At 37.2% G+C, this 17,697-nt stretch overlaps 1 protein-coding gene across 1 annotated transcript in view; it reads right to left on the bottom strand.

The window, feature by feature from the left end:
* The window catches only part of ASCC3 (activating signal cointegrator 1 complex subunit 3), a 252,026-nt gene that overhangs the window by 62,860 nt on the left and 171,469 nt on the right, over positions 1-17,697 (bottom strand). Inside the window, exons 34-36 of the mRNA XM_070418020.1 lie at positions 14,181-14,306; positions 737-848; positions 407-541 (exon numbers count right to left, since the gene is read on the bottom strand). Coding sequence (XP_070274121.1) covers positions 407-541; positions 737-848; positions 14,181-14,306 — 373 coding nt within the window. The remainder of the gene's footprint in view (positions 1-406; positions 542-736; positions 849-14,180; positions 14,307-17,697) is intronic.

Raw genomic sequence — 17,697 nt, 5'->3', positions numbered from 1 at the left:
AGGAGTGGTAGGAAAAACCTAAAAAGTAAGTGAACTAGTGCAGAATTAGTGAATTAACTGGAAAAGAACAACAATGGTCCTGAACTTTTATCTTGAAGGACAGGGTGATCACCTAGTTGCAAAGGATGGCCCAGTTTATACCTATTATCTTGATATTAATAGCGCCCTATTCCATTCATAGAAAGATCCAAGTTTAGATGATAAATTATGTGGTCACCTTATATATGGGGAACTGGGTTCAGATATGCTGCTTTAGTGATCTTGTTTGACAGATGAAAGGACTTCATAAATAGTTTCTACAAATTTAAAGGGGAACTGGATGGCAAGAATTTAAGAGAAGGTATGGAATACATAAAATATAATCTCTTTATGTTAAAGAACAATGCAGTAATAACATCAAACTCACACTTAGGATTGAAAGCAGTTCTTCAGTACTGCATTCGGGTTTCAAACGCTCCTTAAACATTTTAACTGTTTGGTGCTTCAAATAGTAATAAGAGGCAATTCGGCCGTATGTCAAAGGTTCAATGCTCCGATTATCCTATTTCAAATAAAAGATAAAGTGACATAAACAAGAAGTACAATAGAAGGGCATACATTTATAAAATCAATAATTCATACTGCAGTTGTTATTGTAACAATTTTGTTAAACTTTTTGGTCATCTTTAGAAGCAAAAGCCCTATTGTTAAAAAGCTAGGCAAACTTTCAATTGAAATGTAGGTGACTGAATCATACCTCTCCAATTTCAATACAATAGGAACGTTCCAATTCCACCAGGGACTTCTCAATCAGAAAGGACAGAAACTTGTTCACAGAATCATGGCTCACATCACTCAAATTGTAGTAGCTAGAAAATAAGCAAGGTTTCAAGGCTACATGTTATATTATAATACATTAATGATAGTGTAGAAATTTAATTTTCTATTAAAACTATTGTTTGAATTTCACATAGTTCTTTTCAGAACTTCAAAAAACATCAATTCAATTACATTTATAGCAATTCAAACAAATAAAGCAATTGCGAATACTATTTCCATTTTACAGATCAATATTCCCATACTAAGGTTTGTTGACACTGATGAACAATGACAAGACATTAAAAATATGTAAAATAAGCAGATAAAGTTCAGCATCACATTAAAAATATACTAACTTTCCATGCTCCAATCAAAAGACACATGATGGCTGAATGGATAACAAAACCCCCTTATGAGTGCTGAATACAAGAGACCCATTTCAGATCGAAAGACACACACAGGCTAAAAATAAAGGGATGGAAAAAGATAGCTCATGAAAATTAGAAACAAAGCATAACAAAAAAAGCTGGGATAGCAATACTTATACCAGACAAAACAGACTTTAAAACAAAAGCTATAACAAATAAGAGACAAAGAAGGACCCAGCAATTCCACTTCTGGGTATTTATCTGAAGAAAACCAAAGTAGTACATCGAGAAGATATATACATGCCTATGTTCACTGCAGCATTATTTACAATAGCCAAAATATGGAAGCAACCTAAGTGTCCATCAACAGATGATTGGATAAAGAAGAAGTGGTACAATAGAATATGACTCAGCCATAAAAAAGAATGAAATCTTGCCATCTGCAACAACATGGATGGACCTAGAGGATATTATGCTCAGTGAAATAAGCCAGACAGAGAAAGACTATGACTTCACTTATATGTAGAATCTAAAAAACAAAATAAATGAACAAGAACAGAAACAGACTCATAGATATAGAGAACACCTTGACGATTGTGAGATGGTAAGGAGGTTTGGAGGATGAAAAAAGTAAAGGAATTAAGAAGCACAAATTGGTAGTTACAGAATAGTTATGGGGATGTAGAGTACAGCATAGGGAATATAGTCCATAATATTGTAATAACTATGTATGGTGTCAGATGGGTATTTGAAATATTAGGGTGATCACTTCATAAGTTATATAAATGTCTAATCACTGGGTTGTACACCTGGAACTAATATAATATTGTACATCAACCATAATTAAAAATTATTTAAAAAATTATCACCCCCTCAAAAAAAAAACAAACAAAAACAAACAAACAAACAAACAAAAAAACCCAGAAAAAAATATACTAACTTTTCGGTGTTAAAACTAGCCTTACTTCAGTGTATACTTTTACAGCCAACTAAACTTATGTACTAGATTTAGAAAGGATGAGAAGCATATTATATATAAATATAAACATAAAGTTTTCTCTCTATATAAAAGCCTAGGTGACCATTATGACCAGTCAACCAATAGACCGGTCGCTATGACACACACTGACCACCAGGGGGCAGACATTCAATGCAGGAACTGCCCCCTGGTGGTCAGTGCGCTCCCATAGCCAACCTCCCATGGCTGGCCAACCTCCTGCGGTCCCTCCCCCCAGCCAGCTGGCCCTGATTGGCCCCCACTAAGAATGGGCGAGATGGCCCTGATCAGTCCTGATCGCTGGCCAGGCTGAGGGACCCCGACCGTGCATGAATTGGTGCACTGTGCCTCCAGTACATATATAAAAACCCAGGAACTTTATAAAACTCAAAGAACTACTGATTTGGGTGGTAGATCAGTTCTTTTAGGAAATTTAGTCAATGACTGTTCTCCTAATGCTTGAGGAATAATTGTCATCCTAAAGACTGGAAAGGACATCATCAGGCTAATAATAGGCAGTCTAACTAAGCTTCTGTATAAGGAAACATAGGTTCAACTCTCTATATTCTCCAAGTACAAAGTGTAAGGACATGCCGTTCACCTGAATGTCTCTCTCAGTAACTCCTGGGGTTTTTGGTAAATCCCTAAATCACTAGAAATCTGTGTCTGGGACTAGATCCTGAAGGCGAGGAACTGCCCCCACAGTCACGACAGACTTCTACTTGCTGGTTGGCATAAGGAATTGATATGCTCTACCTCCATCCAAATCAGGAGTGGACAGTGGCCTCAGAGAAGAGACTCATCACTGAACCCCCAGGACTAGGGTTTGCATCTATAAAGGACTAGGAAAGCAAGTGGCTTGGGAATCAAGTGATAATGATCTCAAATGGGAGAGGTCTAAAGAAAATCACAGTACAGTAATTTTTTCTTTCATCAAAGGGAAGGATTTGGGGTTGATATACTATAAAATTTATTTTAAAATACACAAAGCAGTTCTTAAATCATGGCAGAATATTTTTTCATTAGAAAAAGAAGTTAGCACAAATGGCTAGGTATACAACCAAATATGAGAGTCTCTACTGAGTAAGGATTATAACAGGTATTTATTTGGGAAAATAACTGTAAATCATATGCTAATAATTTTAATTTTCATAAAAATTGTTACTTTTAATTTTAGTCTGTGGAGAAATTACCAACTTTAGAATAAAGCAATATTTATCAATGAACAGATAGATAAGTATTGAAATCAATGCTGTCATTAATTTGAACACAATGTACAAACTTGCATTGAACCAGGCATATCTGAAAGTGAAAAACCAGCATTAGAAATCATTAGAAAATATTATTTCCTTTATCCTAAAGTATTTAGTTAGAATAATGCATTCTATTTAGAGGTGAAAATAAAAATTCCGGTTATTCAATGCCCCATCAGAGACACGGACCCCTCAAAGCCATTCCAAATTATAGCTGACCTTGAACAACACAGGTTTGAACTGCCTGGGTCCACTTACATATGGGTTTTTTTGCAACAAATATTGTAAATGTATTTCTCTTCCTTAAGATTTTCTTTTCTCTAGCTTACTTTACTGTAAAAATACAGTATATAATCCATTTAACCTAAAATATGTGTTAATTGACAATAATGTGACAGGTAAGTCTTCTGGTCAACAATAGGCTACTAGTAGTTAAATTGGCGAGTCAAAAATTATACACAGATTTTTTACTACACAGGGATTAGTGCCCTTAACCTCTACATGTTCAAGTTGCAGTCATACATTTTGTCTTTCATTTTTTCTCAACAAATGAAATTTATCAGCCATACTTTCTGCATATGGTGGCTCTTACTGTATACAGTAGCTCCCCTGTATTCAGTTTCTTTTCCAAGGCTTCAGTTACCCATGGTCAACTGCAGTCTGAAAATATTACATGGAAAATTCCAGAAATAATTCATAAGTTTTAAATTGTGCACTACTCTAAGAAGCCTGATGAAATGTGGCACCACTCTGATAAGTCCCACTTGGGTAGTGAACCATCCTTTATCTACTCTGTATACCCTACCTGCACTTTGTCACTTAATAGCCATGTTGGTTATCAGATCGACTGTCACAATACTGCAGTATTTGTGTTCAGGTAAGTTATTTTACTTAATGATGACCACCACCCCCCCACCCCCCCCCCACCCCCCACCAAGCACAGGACTGGAATTTATATGATCCTGGTAATTCATATATGCCAAAGAGAAGCTATAAATGCTCCCTTTAAGGCAGTGGTTCTCAACCTTGGCTGCACATTACAATCACCTAGGAATCTTTTTAAAATCCTGATTTCTGGGCCTCATCCTCCAGAAATTCTGTTTCTTTGTTACTAACGTTGTGGCCCCACCCCATAACAAACAGAATTTCTGGAGGATGAGGCCCAGAAATCAGGATTTTTAAATAGATTCCCAGGTGATTCTAATGGGCAGCCAAGGTTGAGAACCACTGTTTAAGGGAAAAGGTAAAAATTCTTGACTTAATAAGCAAAGGAAAAAAAAATCATATACCGAAGATGCTATGATCTGTGATAAGAACAAATTTGGTACCCTTGAAATTGTGAAGAAGTAAAAAGAAATTTTGCTAGTTTTGCTGTTGCACTTCAAACTGCAAAAGTTAAGGCCACAGTACTTATAAGTACTTAGTTAAGACAGAAAAGGCATTAATTAAATTTGTGGGTGGCAGACACGAAGAGATAATGAGTTCTAACTGATAGCAATGTGTTGTGCCAGAAAGCACAGAGCCTATACAAAGACTAAAGCAAGAAATCCCCTGAAACAACTGAACACTTTCACATAACTTTTAATTCTGTATATTGTTATAATTGTTCTTTTATCATTAGTTATTGTTAATCTATTACTGTGCCTAATTTATTAATTAAACTTTATGCCTGGTTTGAGGCATCTACTAGAGCAGCAGTTCTCAACCTGTGGGTCTCGACCCCTTTGGGGGTCGAATGACCCTTTCACAGGGGTCACCTAAGACCATCAGAAAACACATATATAATTACATATTGTTTTGGGGATTAATCACTATGCTTTAATTATGTTCAATTTGTAACAATGAAAATATATCCTGCATATCAGATATTTACATTACGATTCATAACAGTAGCAAAATTACAGTTATGAAGTAGCAACGAAAATAATTTTATGGTTGGGGGTCACCACAACATGAGGAACTGTATTAAAGGGTTGTGGCATTAGGAAGGTTGAGAACCACTGTACTATAGGGTCTTGGAACCTATCTCCCATGGATAAAGGGGGTACCACCATATTTCACATTCATTTGGCTTGATAAGGCTATAAAATTTCCAAAACTTTTTCAGATGTCTGGACAAAAATATAATTGATAAAAAGTTATTTCTAAGTTGAAAAAACTAGTGAAAATGTACCCAGGACACTGAATAAATAGTACCATTTATAGAGCAAGAATCAAGCTATTAAAATTACAGAAAGAAGACATTATGAAAATAATATCATGAAAAAAAGTTAAAAATTCCATTTTTTATCTATAAATTTATCTATCATGCTATTTGAAAAAGAAATCATGGATGTTGCTACTGATTACCACATGCCATTCCCTATAAATATAACTGGAATGCTAACTTTACCATTTTATGACTTAACAAATAAATTTGGTACACTTACAAATAATATTCAAAACAATTAATAAAAACTTTCCTTTAAAAATTCTAGGTTTTTTCTTACATTTTTTTTATTCACTGTTTTATGTATTACAAGATACCTTTTGATGGCCTAACACCCCTTCTCATGTTTATTTAAGTCTATTGGAAAAATTTTTAGACTAATTTCTAGCTTTTATACAGATAAAGTACAGTTAGGGTAAATATTTCTTAAACATTGAAAATAAATTATACAAATAATCAATTAAAATCATGCCTCTGAGAATAAAACAAATTACCTGATGACTATCCTATATAATAAAAGGCTAATATGCAAATTGTCCCCTTGGGAGTTTGACCGCTTGCTATGATGTGCACTGACCACCAAGGGGCGGTGCGAAACGAAGGAAGGCCTGGGCCGACAGCTGGGGGAAGACAGGCTCCAGCTGGTAACTGGCAGCTGGGGGAAGGAAGACCCCAATTGGCCCTGATCACTGGCCAGGCCTACGGACCCTACCTATGCACAAATTTCATGCACCAGTCCTCTAGGATTAAAATATTATCTATAATCTAACTCGCTAAAAATTAACAAGTTTTTTGAGCAGAATAACTTAAAAAGCTTCCATTGATATTTCTTAATATAGTTCTCTTTGGATGCACTCACCAACATTTTTATTGCTTTGCATAAGAAATACAAATTTCAGTTTAAGTAACTGAATTGACATAAAATGTATTCAATACTAACACTTTTATCCTTACAATATCTGGGGGTAATCTAGAATTTAGAAATCCCTAAAATTGTTTTCTTCAGGCATTCTGGCATAAGTGATATCTTTTATTTATTTTTTAAAAGTGGCAACTTTTAAAAATAGAAAATGTTAATTAAAATATTATACAAGAATATAATAGTAAAATCTCAATAATTAAAATACTTGTCTCCTATGCAGCCAACACAAATACTAAAATGCATCTATTTTTGTTAACAATATAATTTTACTGATTTACACCAAGTATTCTTCATTAGTATTTCAACTGAGATTCTAAAGATACATAAAGAGCCCTAACCGGTTTGGTGCAGTGGATAGAGCGTCGGCCTGCGGACTGAATGGTCCCAGGTTCGATTCTGGCCAAAGATATGTACCTTGGTTGTAGGCACATCCCCGGTAGGGGGTGTGCAGGAGGCAGCTGATCAATGTTTCTCTCTCATCGATGTTTCTAACTCTCTATCCCTCGCCCTTCCTCTCTGTAAAAAATCAATAAAATACATTTAAAAAAAATAAAGATACATAAAGAATTTTCAAATACTTATAAAAGCTTTATTAGACATACAATTTACAAGACGCTATTAAATAATACAAATAAATGTAAATGAAGTCATTTTTTAGGTAATAAAATTTGAGAGATAAAATATTGACACTTTTTTTGTGAATAAAGGATGGAGTTTATATCTACATGATCTTTATTAGTAGCATCAAATGGCCTTCATTTCTATCACGTGTACTTTTCAGTCATTGTATAATTTCTAGCCTAAATAATTATTAGCGTTTAGCTTAAAACATTACATGTAATTTCAATAATCACTTTACTAACTTGAAAAAAGCATGCAACAGCTAAGTAAAAAGGTCTGTGTTCATGGTGTACTCGCCACAGTACACAATTTATAATTCACTCTTTATTTAAACAGAAATATTAACACAACTGTTTAATTCGGGATAAAGAACACAAGGTTTTTTTCATGCTCAGTGCATTGAATCATCAAGTCATTATCCTTTCTTTGCCATAAACAGACAGCCTACCTTTCTGCCAGCATGCTATTTCATTTATTTCATGGAGAAATCCAGTTTCACAATAATTGACTTGTCAGAAGCTCTAATTTATGAGGCTGAGCTCTATAAGATTTCTCTATATTGGACTCAACTTGCACACAAGCAGGGTTGAATATTTACAATGCTGTTAACAGGTGCTGAGTTGTTTAATGATTCTAATAGCCAGAAGCGTACTGAGAAAGCCAGCGGGATCACAATTACAGGCTGTTTGAACACAACAATTACTAGTCCCCTGAGAGGTGTGAAAGTCAAAGGCAGTTTGATACTGACAGCATCTAGCACATGGGCTAGACAGGCTAACTTGTATTAGCAGTCCATTGGGAAAAAGTCATAACAAACCTCTCCCTACCTACCATAAAAATTTACAAAGTTCATTAAATTTAAACAATCAAAAAGTGAAACAACTTCAAAAAATTATCTTTGAAAGATCTTATCAAAGAGCAAACAAGAATATCACATATGCAACCTCAAGTTATCTTTTTCCAACCTCGAAAAGGATAAAATTTCAACAGTTGAGAAGAAAAGAGATTTTACTGTAATGTAAAACACAGATAAAGTTACACCAAACAGTTTGGATTTAATGGGAATAGTGGCAGCCATTTCCTGTTTGGTTTATGTAAACCTGGACAGCGATCTCGCTGGGAAATTTTTCATCAGCATTGAAATGCTGCTGCTATAACTGTCAGTACTGGGAAGTCATTTGTTACCGCACCATGTTTTTTTATGTCCGGATTATGCAGCAGTAATAATGACAGAAATAATGAAAGTGGTTGCAGGGACAGCTGAAACTACCACAACATTTTTTGTTCCAGAAATATTTGAAAGCTTTCTCAAGGGAAAACAGAGAGTAAAACTGAACATACAAATTGATTCCAGAACTCAATTTAGAATATAGTATATGTCATGATGCCCCAATACATGTGTTAATATATAGTTGACCAAATGAATGTGTTTATGTACGTGTCTACATACATTTATTAATATAAATATGTATCTTTATATGCATATATATTTGCATATACATATCACATACACAAGAATATAAACTGACAATCTTTCAATATGACTGTAATTTAGTTAATGTCTTAAATTTCAATCACTTGTTGCTTTATATATTTTGATGCTATATTTTTAGTTATGTAAAAATTTGTAAACTACTATAATTTTGTAGTGATTGAGCTTGCTATCAATATGAGCCATTCTTCTGTCTTTTTAAATCTTTTTTTGCCTTAAATTTCATTTCGTCTGATTTAATTCTTCAGCTATTACTTTCTCTTTATTATTCTCCTTCATAACTTCCTTTAATCCTTAATTTTTAACTTTTTTATATCATTTTATTTTACATGTTGCTTATAAATTGTTTAGCTGAATTTAGAAAAATGAATCTAGAAAATTTATTTCAACAAGAAAGTTTAAATCATTTATAATTATAATTGACATGACTTATCTACTTATATAAAAACCCTGGGTGGTGTTCATCACGACCATCAGAAACACGACCAAGCGGAAGGAAGTCAGTCCTGCAGGGGTTGTCTTGGCAACGGCTGCGCCCTCCCCCAAGCTGTTTCCCGGAGCTGTTCCCTGTAAGGGCGGGGTTTGAGTCAGGAACCCGCCCTGGGAGCTTGGAGGCATCTCTTTATAAAGTGTGCCACGCCAGCACAGCCAAGGGTGAACCTGAGTGGGGGCAGCTGAAAGGCTTAGAAAAGACAGACAAGAGAATGTAAGCCGGGTCTCATGGGACGCTGCTTCTCTGAGACACAGCGACCACGCCCACAGCCATGCCTTTATTTTATAGCAGAAGCTACAAGGCAAAGTAAGGGCATGACCAAGATGTTTACAACATTCTCCTGGGTTTCAATCCTACTCAACTACATGCACCTGAACTCTATCAAGCCTACATCACTCAGGCACGTGGGGCCACATGTTCGGACCATAGGTTCAAGCTTACAACTACAGCTGTTGGCTATAATTGTGCTGGGAGGGCCCTGCCCTCCAAGCTGGGACTTGCACGTGGCAACGAGAGGACTGTGCCCTCTCATCAGTCCAAGGCTTGAACCTGTCTAAAACACTGTAGCAGCCCCACAATACAGTTTTAATTCTGTTTCTTTGTTACTAATGTTGTGGCCCCACCCCATAACAAAGAAACAATTTCTGGAGGATGGGGCCCAGGAATCAGGATTTTAAAAAGATTCCCAGGTGATTCTAATGTGCAGCCAAGGTTGAGAACCACTGCTATAGATAATATTAAAAATATATCTAAAGGTGCAATTCTTTGTCCAAAAAATGAGCATGTTCAAAAATTAAATGAAGAAAATTTGGATATACTCGATGTAGATTTTCACACATTATTTGAGTGATGATTCCATTGATTCCACAGATGATGCTGAAAAGGAAAATTTTCCCATCGAATTTCTTAATAGTATTACTCCTTCAGGAATGCCATGTCATAAATTAAAATTGAAAGTGGGTGCAATCATCATGCTATTGAGAAGTCTCAATAGTAAATGGGGTCTTTGTAATGGTACCAGATTTATTATCAAAAGATTACGACCTAACATTATCGAAGCTGAAGTATTAACAGGATCTGCCGAGGGAGAGGCTGTTCTGATTCCAAGAATTAATTTCTCTCCATCTGACACTGGCCTCCCATTTAAATTGATTCAACGACGGTTTCCCATGATGCCAGCATTTGTGATGACTGTTAATAAATCACAAGGACAAAGTCTAGACAAAGTAGGCATATTCCTACCTGAACCCGTTTTTGCACATGGTCAGTTATATGTTGCTTTCTCTCGAGTTTGAAGAGCATGTGATGTTACAGTTAAAGTTCTAAATACTTCATCACAAGGGAAATTAGTCAAACACTCTGAAAGTGTTTTCACTCTTAATGTGGTATACAGGGAGATATTACAATAAGTTTAATCACTTTATTAGTCATTGTTTGCATCACTGTTGTTTTTATATCATGTTTTTGTTGTTTTCATATCATGTTTTTGTCATTTTTATATCATGCCTCTGTTGTTATATTCTTTTGTTACTGTTTATTTATTAATAAATTTATATATTATTTTCACATACATTTTACTAATTTCCTTTCATCTCTCACACTTCTATTATAGAGAATGGGCAAACAGCAATATTAAAATATCTCTGCTAATTAATTCCCTTTTAAAAAAATATATATTTTGATTTTTTACAGAGAGGAAGGGAGAGGGATAGAGAGTTAGAAACATTGATGAGAGAGAAACATCAATCAGCTGCCTCCTGCACACTCCCCACTGGGGATGTGCCCGCGACCAAGGTACATGCCCTTGACCGGAATCGAACCTGGGACCCTGGAGTCCGCAGGCCGATGCTCTATCCACTGAGCCAAACCGGTTAGGGCAATTAATTCCCTTTTAATGTGCACGAATTTCGTGCATGGGGCTACTAGTGTTATAGAAACATTCTGTCAATCCTCTCCTCAAAACTCCTACAATGGTTCCCATTTTACCCAGAATGAAAGTCAAAGTCCTTACCATGGTCTCTAAAGTCCCACATGACCTGTACTACCACTGACCCCCACATCCCTAATCTCATGTCCTGCTACTCTCCACCCCTCACTTTTTCTCTGAGCCACACCTTCTCCTTACTGTGCCTTAAACACACTAGACCTGCCTGCCTTAGATCATCTCCTGTTCCCTTGGCCCACAATAATCCCTATATAGTCATGTGGTCAATTTCCTTGCTTCATTCAAGTTTTTGTTCAGATGTGAGCACCTTTTTAAAAAACATACATCACAATATATTATTATTAACAATAGTCCCCACACTGTATATTATAACCTCAGAAATTATCTTTTAACTAAAAGCTTGTATCCTTTGTTCAACATCTCCCCCTTTCTGCCTTTGGCGCTTTTAATTGGCCAGATATCTCAAAATATGTATAGGTGGCTACTAAAAGAACTGGAACTCTTGATATAGATGGTAAAGAGTGAATAAACCACCACCCCCTGAAATTAATTGAAGCGTACTCACTAGCAGATGACCAGACTTTAAAGACTGTTAAAGCTTGGTTGGGTATAAGGGCTTGAGAGGGCACTCATGCAGGAAGAAGAGTGACAGCAAAAGTGCGAAAGTGAGAGGAATTTCACTTGGTGTGGGTTAATGTCTCCTCTGATCTAACCTAACCCCCTTGCCTATGGTGGAGGGGGATAAATACTCAACATTCATTGGAGCAGTGAGAGAGCAGGAAAAGCAGCTGCCACAACTAAGTGCCCTAAGCTGATGCATCAGGATGATATATCCTTCTGACTCTCACTCCAGAATTTCCTCCTAGCAAAGATGGCCATCAATATAGAAGGTGAGGCAATGGGAATGAAGGAAAACTCACTTATTTACATGGGCTACACCCATATGAGCAGGAAGCTCCTTAAGTCATCAATACCCAAGAAATTTTTTGGCTCAGAGGCTCAGTATAATTTTTTCAGTAATAACCCTCAAGATTTCATCTTTGTCCACTGTGCTAACCCCCAAGCTTCTTGTTCTGCCCCTAATTAGTACTGTTTATTACAGTTGCATGTAGACTTTTCTCACCATAATACTATTAAATAGAAGGCAGTTTGTAACCAGAGCAACAGGGAGAGATGCCTACTTCAGTTCCCTCTCAGTAGGATCCCTATTCCAATTGATGTCTCCCACTGTGCTCTTGGCTCATCTCACTCTCACAGTTGAAAATGTAAACTGTTCACTCTCCTACTCATTATCTGAATTGAAAGACTGAATGCTTTCTATGTCTGTTAACTAAACTTTATCTAGTTCCCACCTCCAATATAATACATTCAATTTCTGATCAATACCATCTGACAGTTTGCAAATTAGGCTAGACTGGGGTTAGACTAAAAGCAGGTCAAACAGTTGGAGAACTGAGAAAATAAGAGAAAATTTAAAAAGTAACTTTAAGTTGGAAGTCAAGGTAAATGGATGCAGGATAATAACATTAACCAAAGTAAGAAAGTTAGATTAGAAGAGAATTTTGATATATGATTAATTCCGTTTTAGACATGTGAGTTTGATATGATGGTGGGAAGACTACCTGACAATATTCAGAAGGCAGGTGGAAAAATGAGATTGTAAATTGATTGAGAGCAGACTGGAATAACATAGTTTGGGGTCTTTTACATCTGATGATATTTTAAATATAGATGGGATAGTAGAGAAAAATTTCTTAATATTATACACTGAGAAGAGCATGACATCACTTAACAGTGTTTTGTCTAAAAAAAAAAAAAGGCAAAACTTGAATTTAGGGATGAGGATGCTTAAGTTGAATCCAAACTTAAGGACATTCTAGAAAAATAACTGGCCAGTATTTATTTCTCTAAAATGTCATTTGCTGATCTGACCGGAAAAAAAAAAAGGATAATTTTGATTCATTCACACGATAGCTATTGTTATGTTGGCTGTTGTCATTTTTTTTGGACAATCTAAGGGAAAAGAGATCAGTGCCCTTGACTTATTAGTCAGGTATTGAATGTTTTAAAAATTCTTGGGGCCCACCAGTTGAAAATCACTGGTATAGATCAATAAAGCAATTGGAAGGGAGTACAGGAAAAACAGCACATTAATCAACATTAATTATATTCTTCATAATTAATACTGAACTTAGACTTAAATTCGTGCGTTGTATTCTCAACATGGCCCTGTGAGGTAGGCTATTACTCACTTTCCAGATCAAGAAAGTGAAGCTGAGAGGCAGAGTGACTCAAAGCTGCAATTAGTAAAGGGTAGTGCCGAAACAAGAATCATTGTTCTGATTCCAAATTCAAAGCTCCTTCCAACACATTAATTGCCTCTATTCTTATGATCTAAAAAATGAATATATCTATGGTTGCACACTAAAGAAACAAAGAGTGGTAAGTTAAAAAGCTTAGGTTTTAAGTCCTGGCTTTATCACAAAGTAGTTATGAGATCCCCGGAAAGTCACTTTAAGTTTCCAGTTTCCCTTTCTTCAATACCAAACAAGAAGGTTAACTAGAATACCTGTAAAGTCTACTTCATTATACAATTCCACAATTCTAATTTTATGATCCACTTACTATGAAAATTTGCAGTGCTAAATGGTGAGCTCACTAATTCTCTTGCTGGGTCCTTATAAACCCTTACAAATGACTCACAAATTCTTTTTTTTCCTATGTGTTTACAAGCTTCAATCTTCTTTGAATTCCAGCTGTACCCAAGTCAATCACTACCATGTAAGTTTAACATGTTTCTTAATTACTTCAGTTGTCTCCCTAAGTACAGGGCAAAGTCCTTGAGGGTATTCTAAATTAATTAAAATGAGCTAAGAAATATATTCATACAATTATTCATTTTCTAATATATCATAATACATTGTGATCATATCAGAGACATCATTTGGTTCTCTGGGCAAATTCACACATCTAGAATGTCCAAAGTTCTGACTTTTTGTTGTGTACCTGAACTTAGAGATTATTACTTTCAAACATATTTTCTTTCAGTGCAAAACAGAAATAAACAATGCCCTGTGCTTACCTGGGGTTCATGATAAGACGTCGGAAAAAGTAAGTCCAGGTGATATAATCCATTGCATCTTGCTTAGATGTTATTGTCCCACCAGCAATCTCCGCATTTAAATGGTCAGACAGCACTCCTAATAAACTACATGGTGAACGAGACATGGGAAAGACACATGAACATTAAATGAAGCACACTTTATCTCGTACAGTCAAGACTCAGGTGTTATGTTCCAAGATACAAAAGTAATGTGTTTTGTATGATTTATATATTTTGTATATGAATTAAGGGAAATGAATTGCAAGATGGAAATAAGCACAGGCTGACAGGAATAGAGCTAGTAACTTTCAGGAGCAGCTGCTGAGAGCCAAGGTAAGAGCAGGCAACAGAAGACATAGCTTGGAGAGCGTGGAAGGGTAGGTTATGGCATATAGGACTAAGTAAGGGATAATACTGAGGCAGATAAAAGGATGTTTGGCAAGACAGACATAAAAGTTATGACAGAGAAAAGATATTACCTTCATTCATTCAGTAAATATTAAGTTCCTAGTAATAGATGACATAATTGTACTGTGTTAAGTATACAAAAAAATGACCAGATGTGTTGAAAGACAGGAATAACAAAATGTTCATTTTATTTTCTTATAGAAAATACAAGAATGAAAAGTAATGTCCAACAAAAGAAAAAACTAAGTAAATTATGTGATATATGGAACAATATGCTGATATTAAAAATCGTTTTATCTAAGGATGTTTTAAGGATATGAGAAAATGGCCATAATAAATTGAATAAAAAACAAGTTGCTCTATTACTCCATATCAGTGGCAGAGTATAAATCCATATAGTCAATTTGGAGGGCAATTTGGCAATATTTATCTGAACAGTCATCATGACTTAGCAATTTCACTTTTCCATTATCGTCTGCTAGAGAAACATTTATATGTTATGATAGAAAAGCAAAATACTTCACTGCAACATTATATGTAAGAGGAAAAAATTGGAAACTCTCTAAATGTTCATTAATACAAAAATTAATATATAAACTATGGAATAATCTGGAATAGTAACACATTAATAATCATCAAGGTAGAAAATTAAAATTTTTAAATTTGTACTGATGTAAACTTTATCAGATTAAGGACATTACTTACATTCCTATTTGCTAACAGTTTTTATTATGAATAGAGACCCAATGCACAAAATTTGTGCAAGAGTAGGTCTTCCTGCCCCCGGCTGCTGGCACCGGCTTCCCTTTGGCACCTGGGACCTGGGACCCGAGCTGGTTTCCCTCTCGCTGCCCGCAGGCACCCGGGACCTGAGCTGGCTTCCCTCCAGCCACCCACAGGCACCCAGGACCCAGGCTGGCTTCCCTCCAGCCCTGGCTTTATCCAGAAGGATGTCCTGAATGACATCCAGAAGGACGTCCAGTCTAATTAGCATATTACCCTTTTATTATTATAGATTGGTGTGTAATTTTATCAAATGGTTTTATATATCTATAAGGTAATCATGATTTTTTTTTCCTGCTACTGTGGTAAATTACATTATTTTCTTTTCAAGTAATGTCATCTTGCCATTTATGGAATAAATTATTGATTTTTAAAGAGAGAGGAAGGGCAGGAAAGGAGACCGAGAAAGATCTATGTGAGAGAGAAACATCAATAAGTTGCCTCCCATATGCAACCCAACTGGGATAGAATCCACAACCTAGGATTGTGCCGTGACTGGGAATCAAACCCACAACCTTCTGATGTACATGACGACACTCCAACTAACTGAGCCACCCAGCCAGGGCTCATATTCAATTGCTTTGATTGATATGAGATTATTTAGGTATTCTATTTCATTTTGTGTCAGTTTTAGTAAGATTTTAAAAAGAAGTTTTACCATTTGATACAAATTTAAAAAATCATTTGCATATAAGTTTTTCATAATACCTTTTTTTTATTGTCTATAGTATGTTTTGATTCCGGATACACTTTGTTCCTTCACTTTCTTTTTCTTGATCAAACTTAAAAGTTTATCAATGTTATTCTTCTCTTCAAAAAACCAACTTTTGGCATTGTTTTATTTTTTTCTAATGTATTATGTTTGGTTTCAATTCATTAATTCTTGTTCTTATTTTTCTTATTTTCTTTCTTTGAGTTCAATTTGCTATTTTTTCTAAATTCTTGCAATAGATGCTAAGATAAGTGAGTTTTCATTCTTTTTAAATTTATAGATTTATGGTCATAAATTTTCTCTAAGTACACCGTAACCTATATCCCACAATATTTAATATTTTCACATTTTTCAAATTTAAAAAAAATGAACATTAGTGGAATTAATAACAGAATAAAAAAACAATAACTATATCAATAAAAAGCCAGCTAATGACCAGAACGACCAGTCACTAAGATGCCCACTGTGGCCAGCGAACCGGCCCGATCGGAGGGCGGGGCCAGCCGGCCAACCTCCTGCAGCCCTTCCCCCCAACTACCCCTATCCCCGATGGGCCCCCACCACCCCGATTGGTCCGTGGCCTCTCCCTGCAGCCAGCTCCACCCCTGATCAGCAACCCCAACCCCATTCGGGGGAAGGGGCAGGGCCAGCCGGCCTACTGCCCACAGCCCCTCCCCACAGCCAGCCCCACAACCAATCGACTCCTCACACAAATTGAAGGCAGGGCCTGCTGGCCAACCTCCCGCCATCTCCTCCTCCCAAAAGGCCCACCCGGATCCACCCCGATTGGGGCCGGGCTGGCTGGACCCCACCCATGCACGAATTTGTGCACTGGGCCTCTATTCCTATATAATAAGAGGCTAATATGCAAATAGACCGAACAGCGGAACAACCAAACAACCGGTCGCTATGACATGCGATAACCACCAGGGGGAGTGCACGGAACATGGTGGGTGATGGCAGCAGGCGGCAGAGCCTGGAACATGGTGGGTGTCGGCTTCGGCTGGATGGTGGAGAAGGTGAGTGGGGGCACCAGACCAAGGTGGTATTCCGGTCACTGTCATTGGGGCGAGCCTCTGGTGGTTACTGAAAATTTTTTGCTCCTGGGCACCGCGGTCCCACCCAGCACTCGCACCTGCTGCTGGCACTGGCCTCACTTGCACCTGCAGCCGGTGCTGGAGCCGCTGCTCACACCTGCTGCCAGTGCCTGGCACCAGTCCCTATAGCTTTGTGTTGTCAGTGGGTGCAAGTGGTGGCTGCCGGCCCTGATCACCCCTGAGGGCTTCTCCACCTCCCCCTGCTCCTGAGGGGCGATCAAGGGCAGCAGCCGCCGCTTGCACCCGCTGATGGTGCTGGCCTGTCTCGCACCTGCTGCTGGCGCTGGCCCCAATTGCTCCGCGCCATCAGTGGGTGTGAGCAGGGCTGGTACCATCAGTGTGTGGGAGCGGCGGCAGCGGGAGTGGGGCTGCCAGCAGATAGGAGATCGGGGGTGCAAGCGGGGCCAGCGGCAGCAGTGGGCCAGGTGGGGGCACAGAGGATGGGCTGAGACCTGCCCCTGTGCCACTGCAGCCTTGTGGTCCACAGTTCCTTTCA

The sequence above is a fragment of the Myotis yumanensis genome, unplaced genomic scaffold (assembly GCF_028538775.1).
Source record: "Myotis yumanensis isolate MYYU_CA2020_CCGP unplaced genomic scaffold, mMyoYum1.0.hap1 SCAF_6, whole genome shotgun sequence".
Lineage (NCBI taxonomy): Eukaryota > Metazoa > Chordata > Mammalia > Chiroptera > Vespertilionidae > Myotis > Myotis yumanensis.
This window is presented reverse-complemented; position numbering and strand designations above follow the sequence as displayed.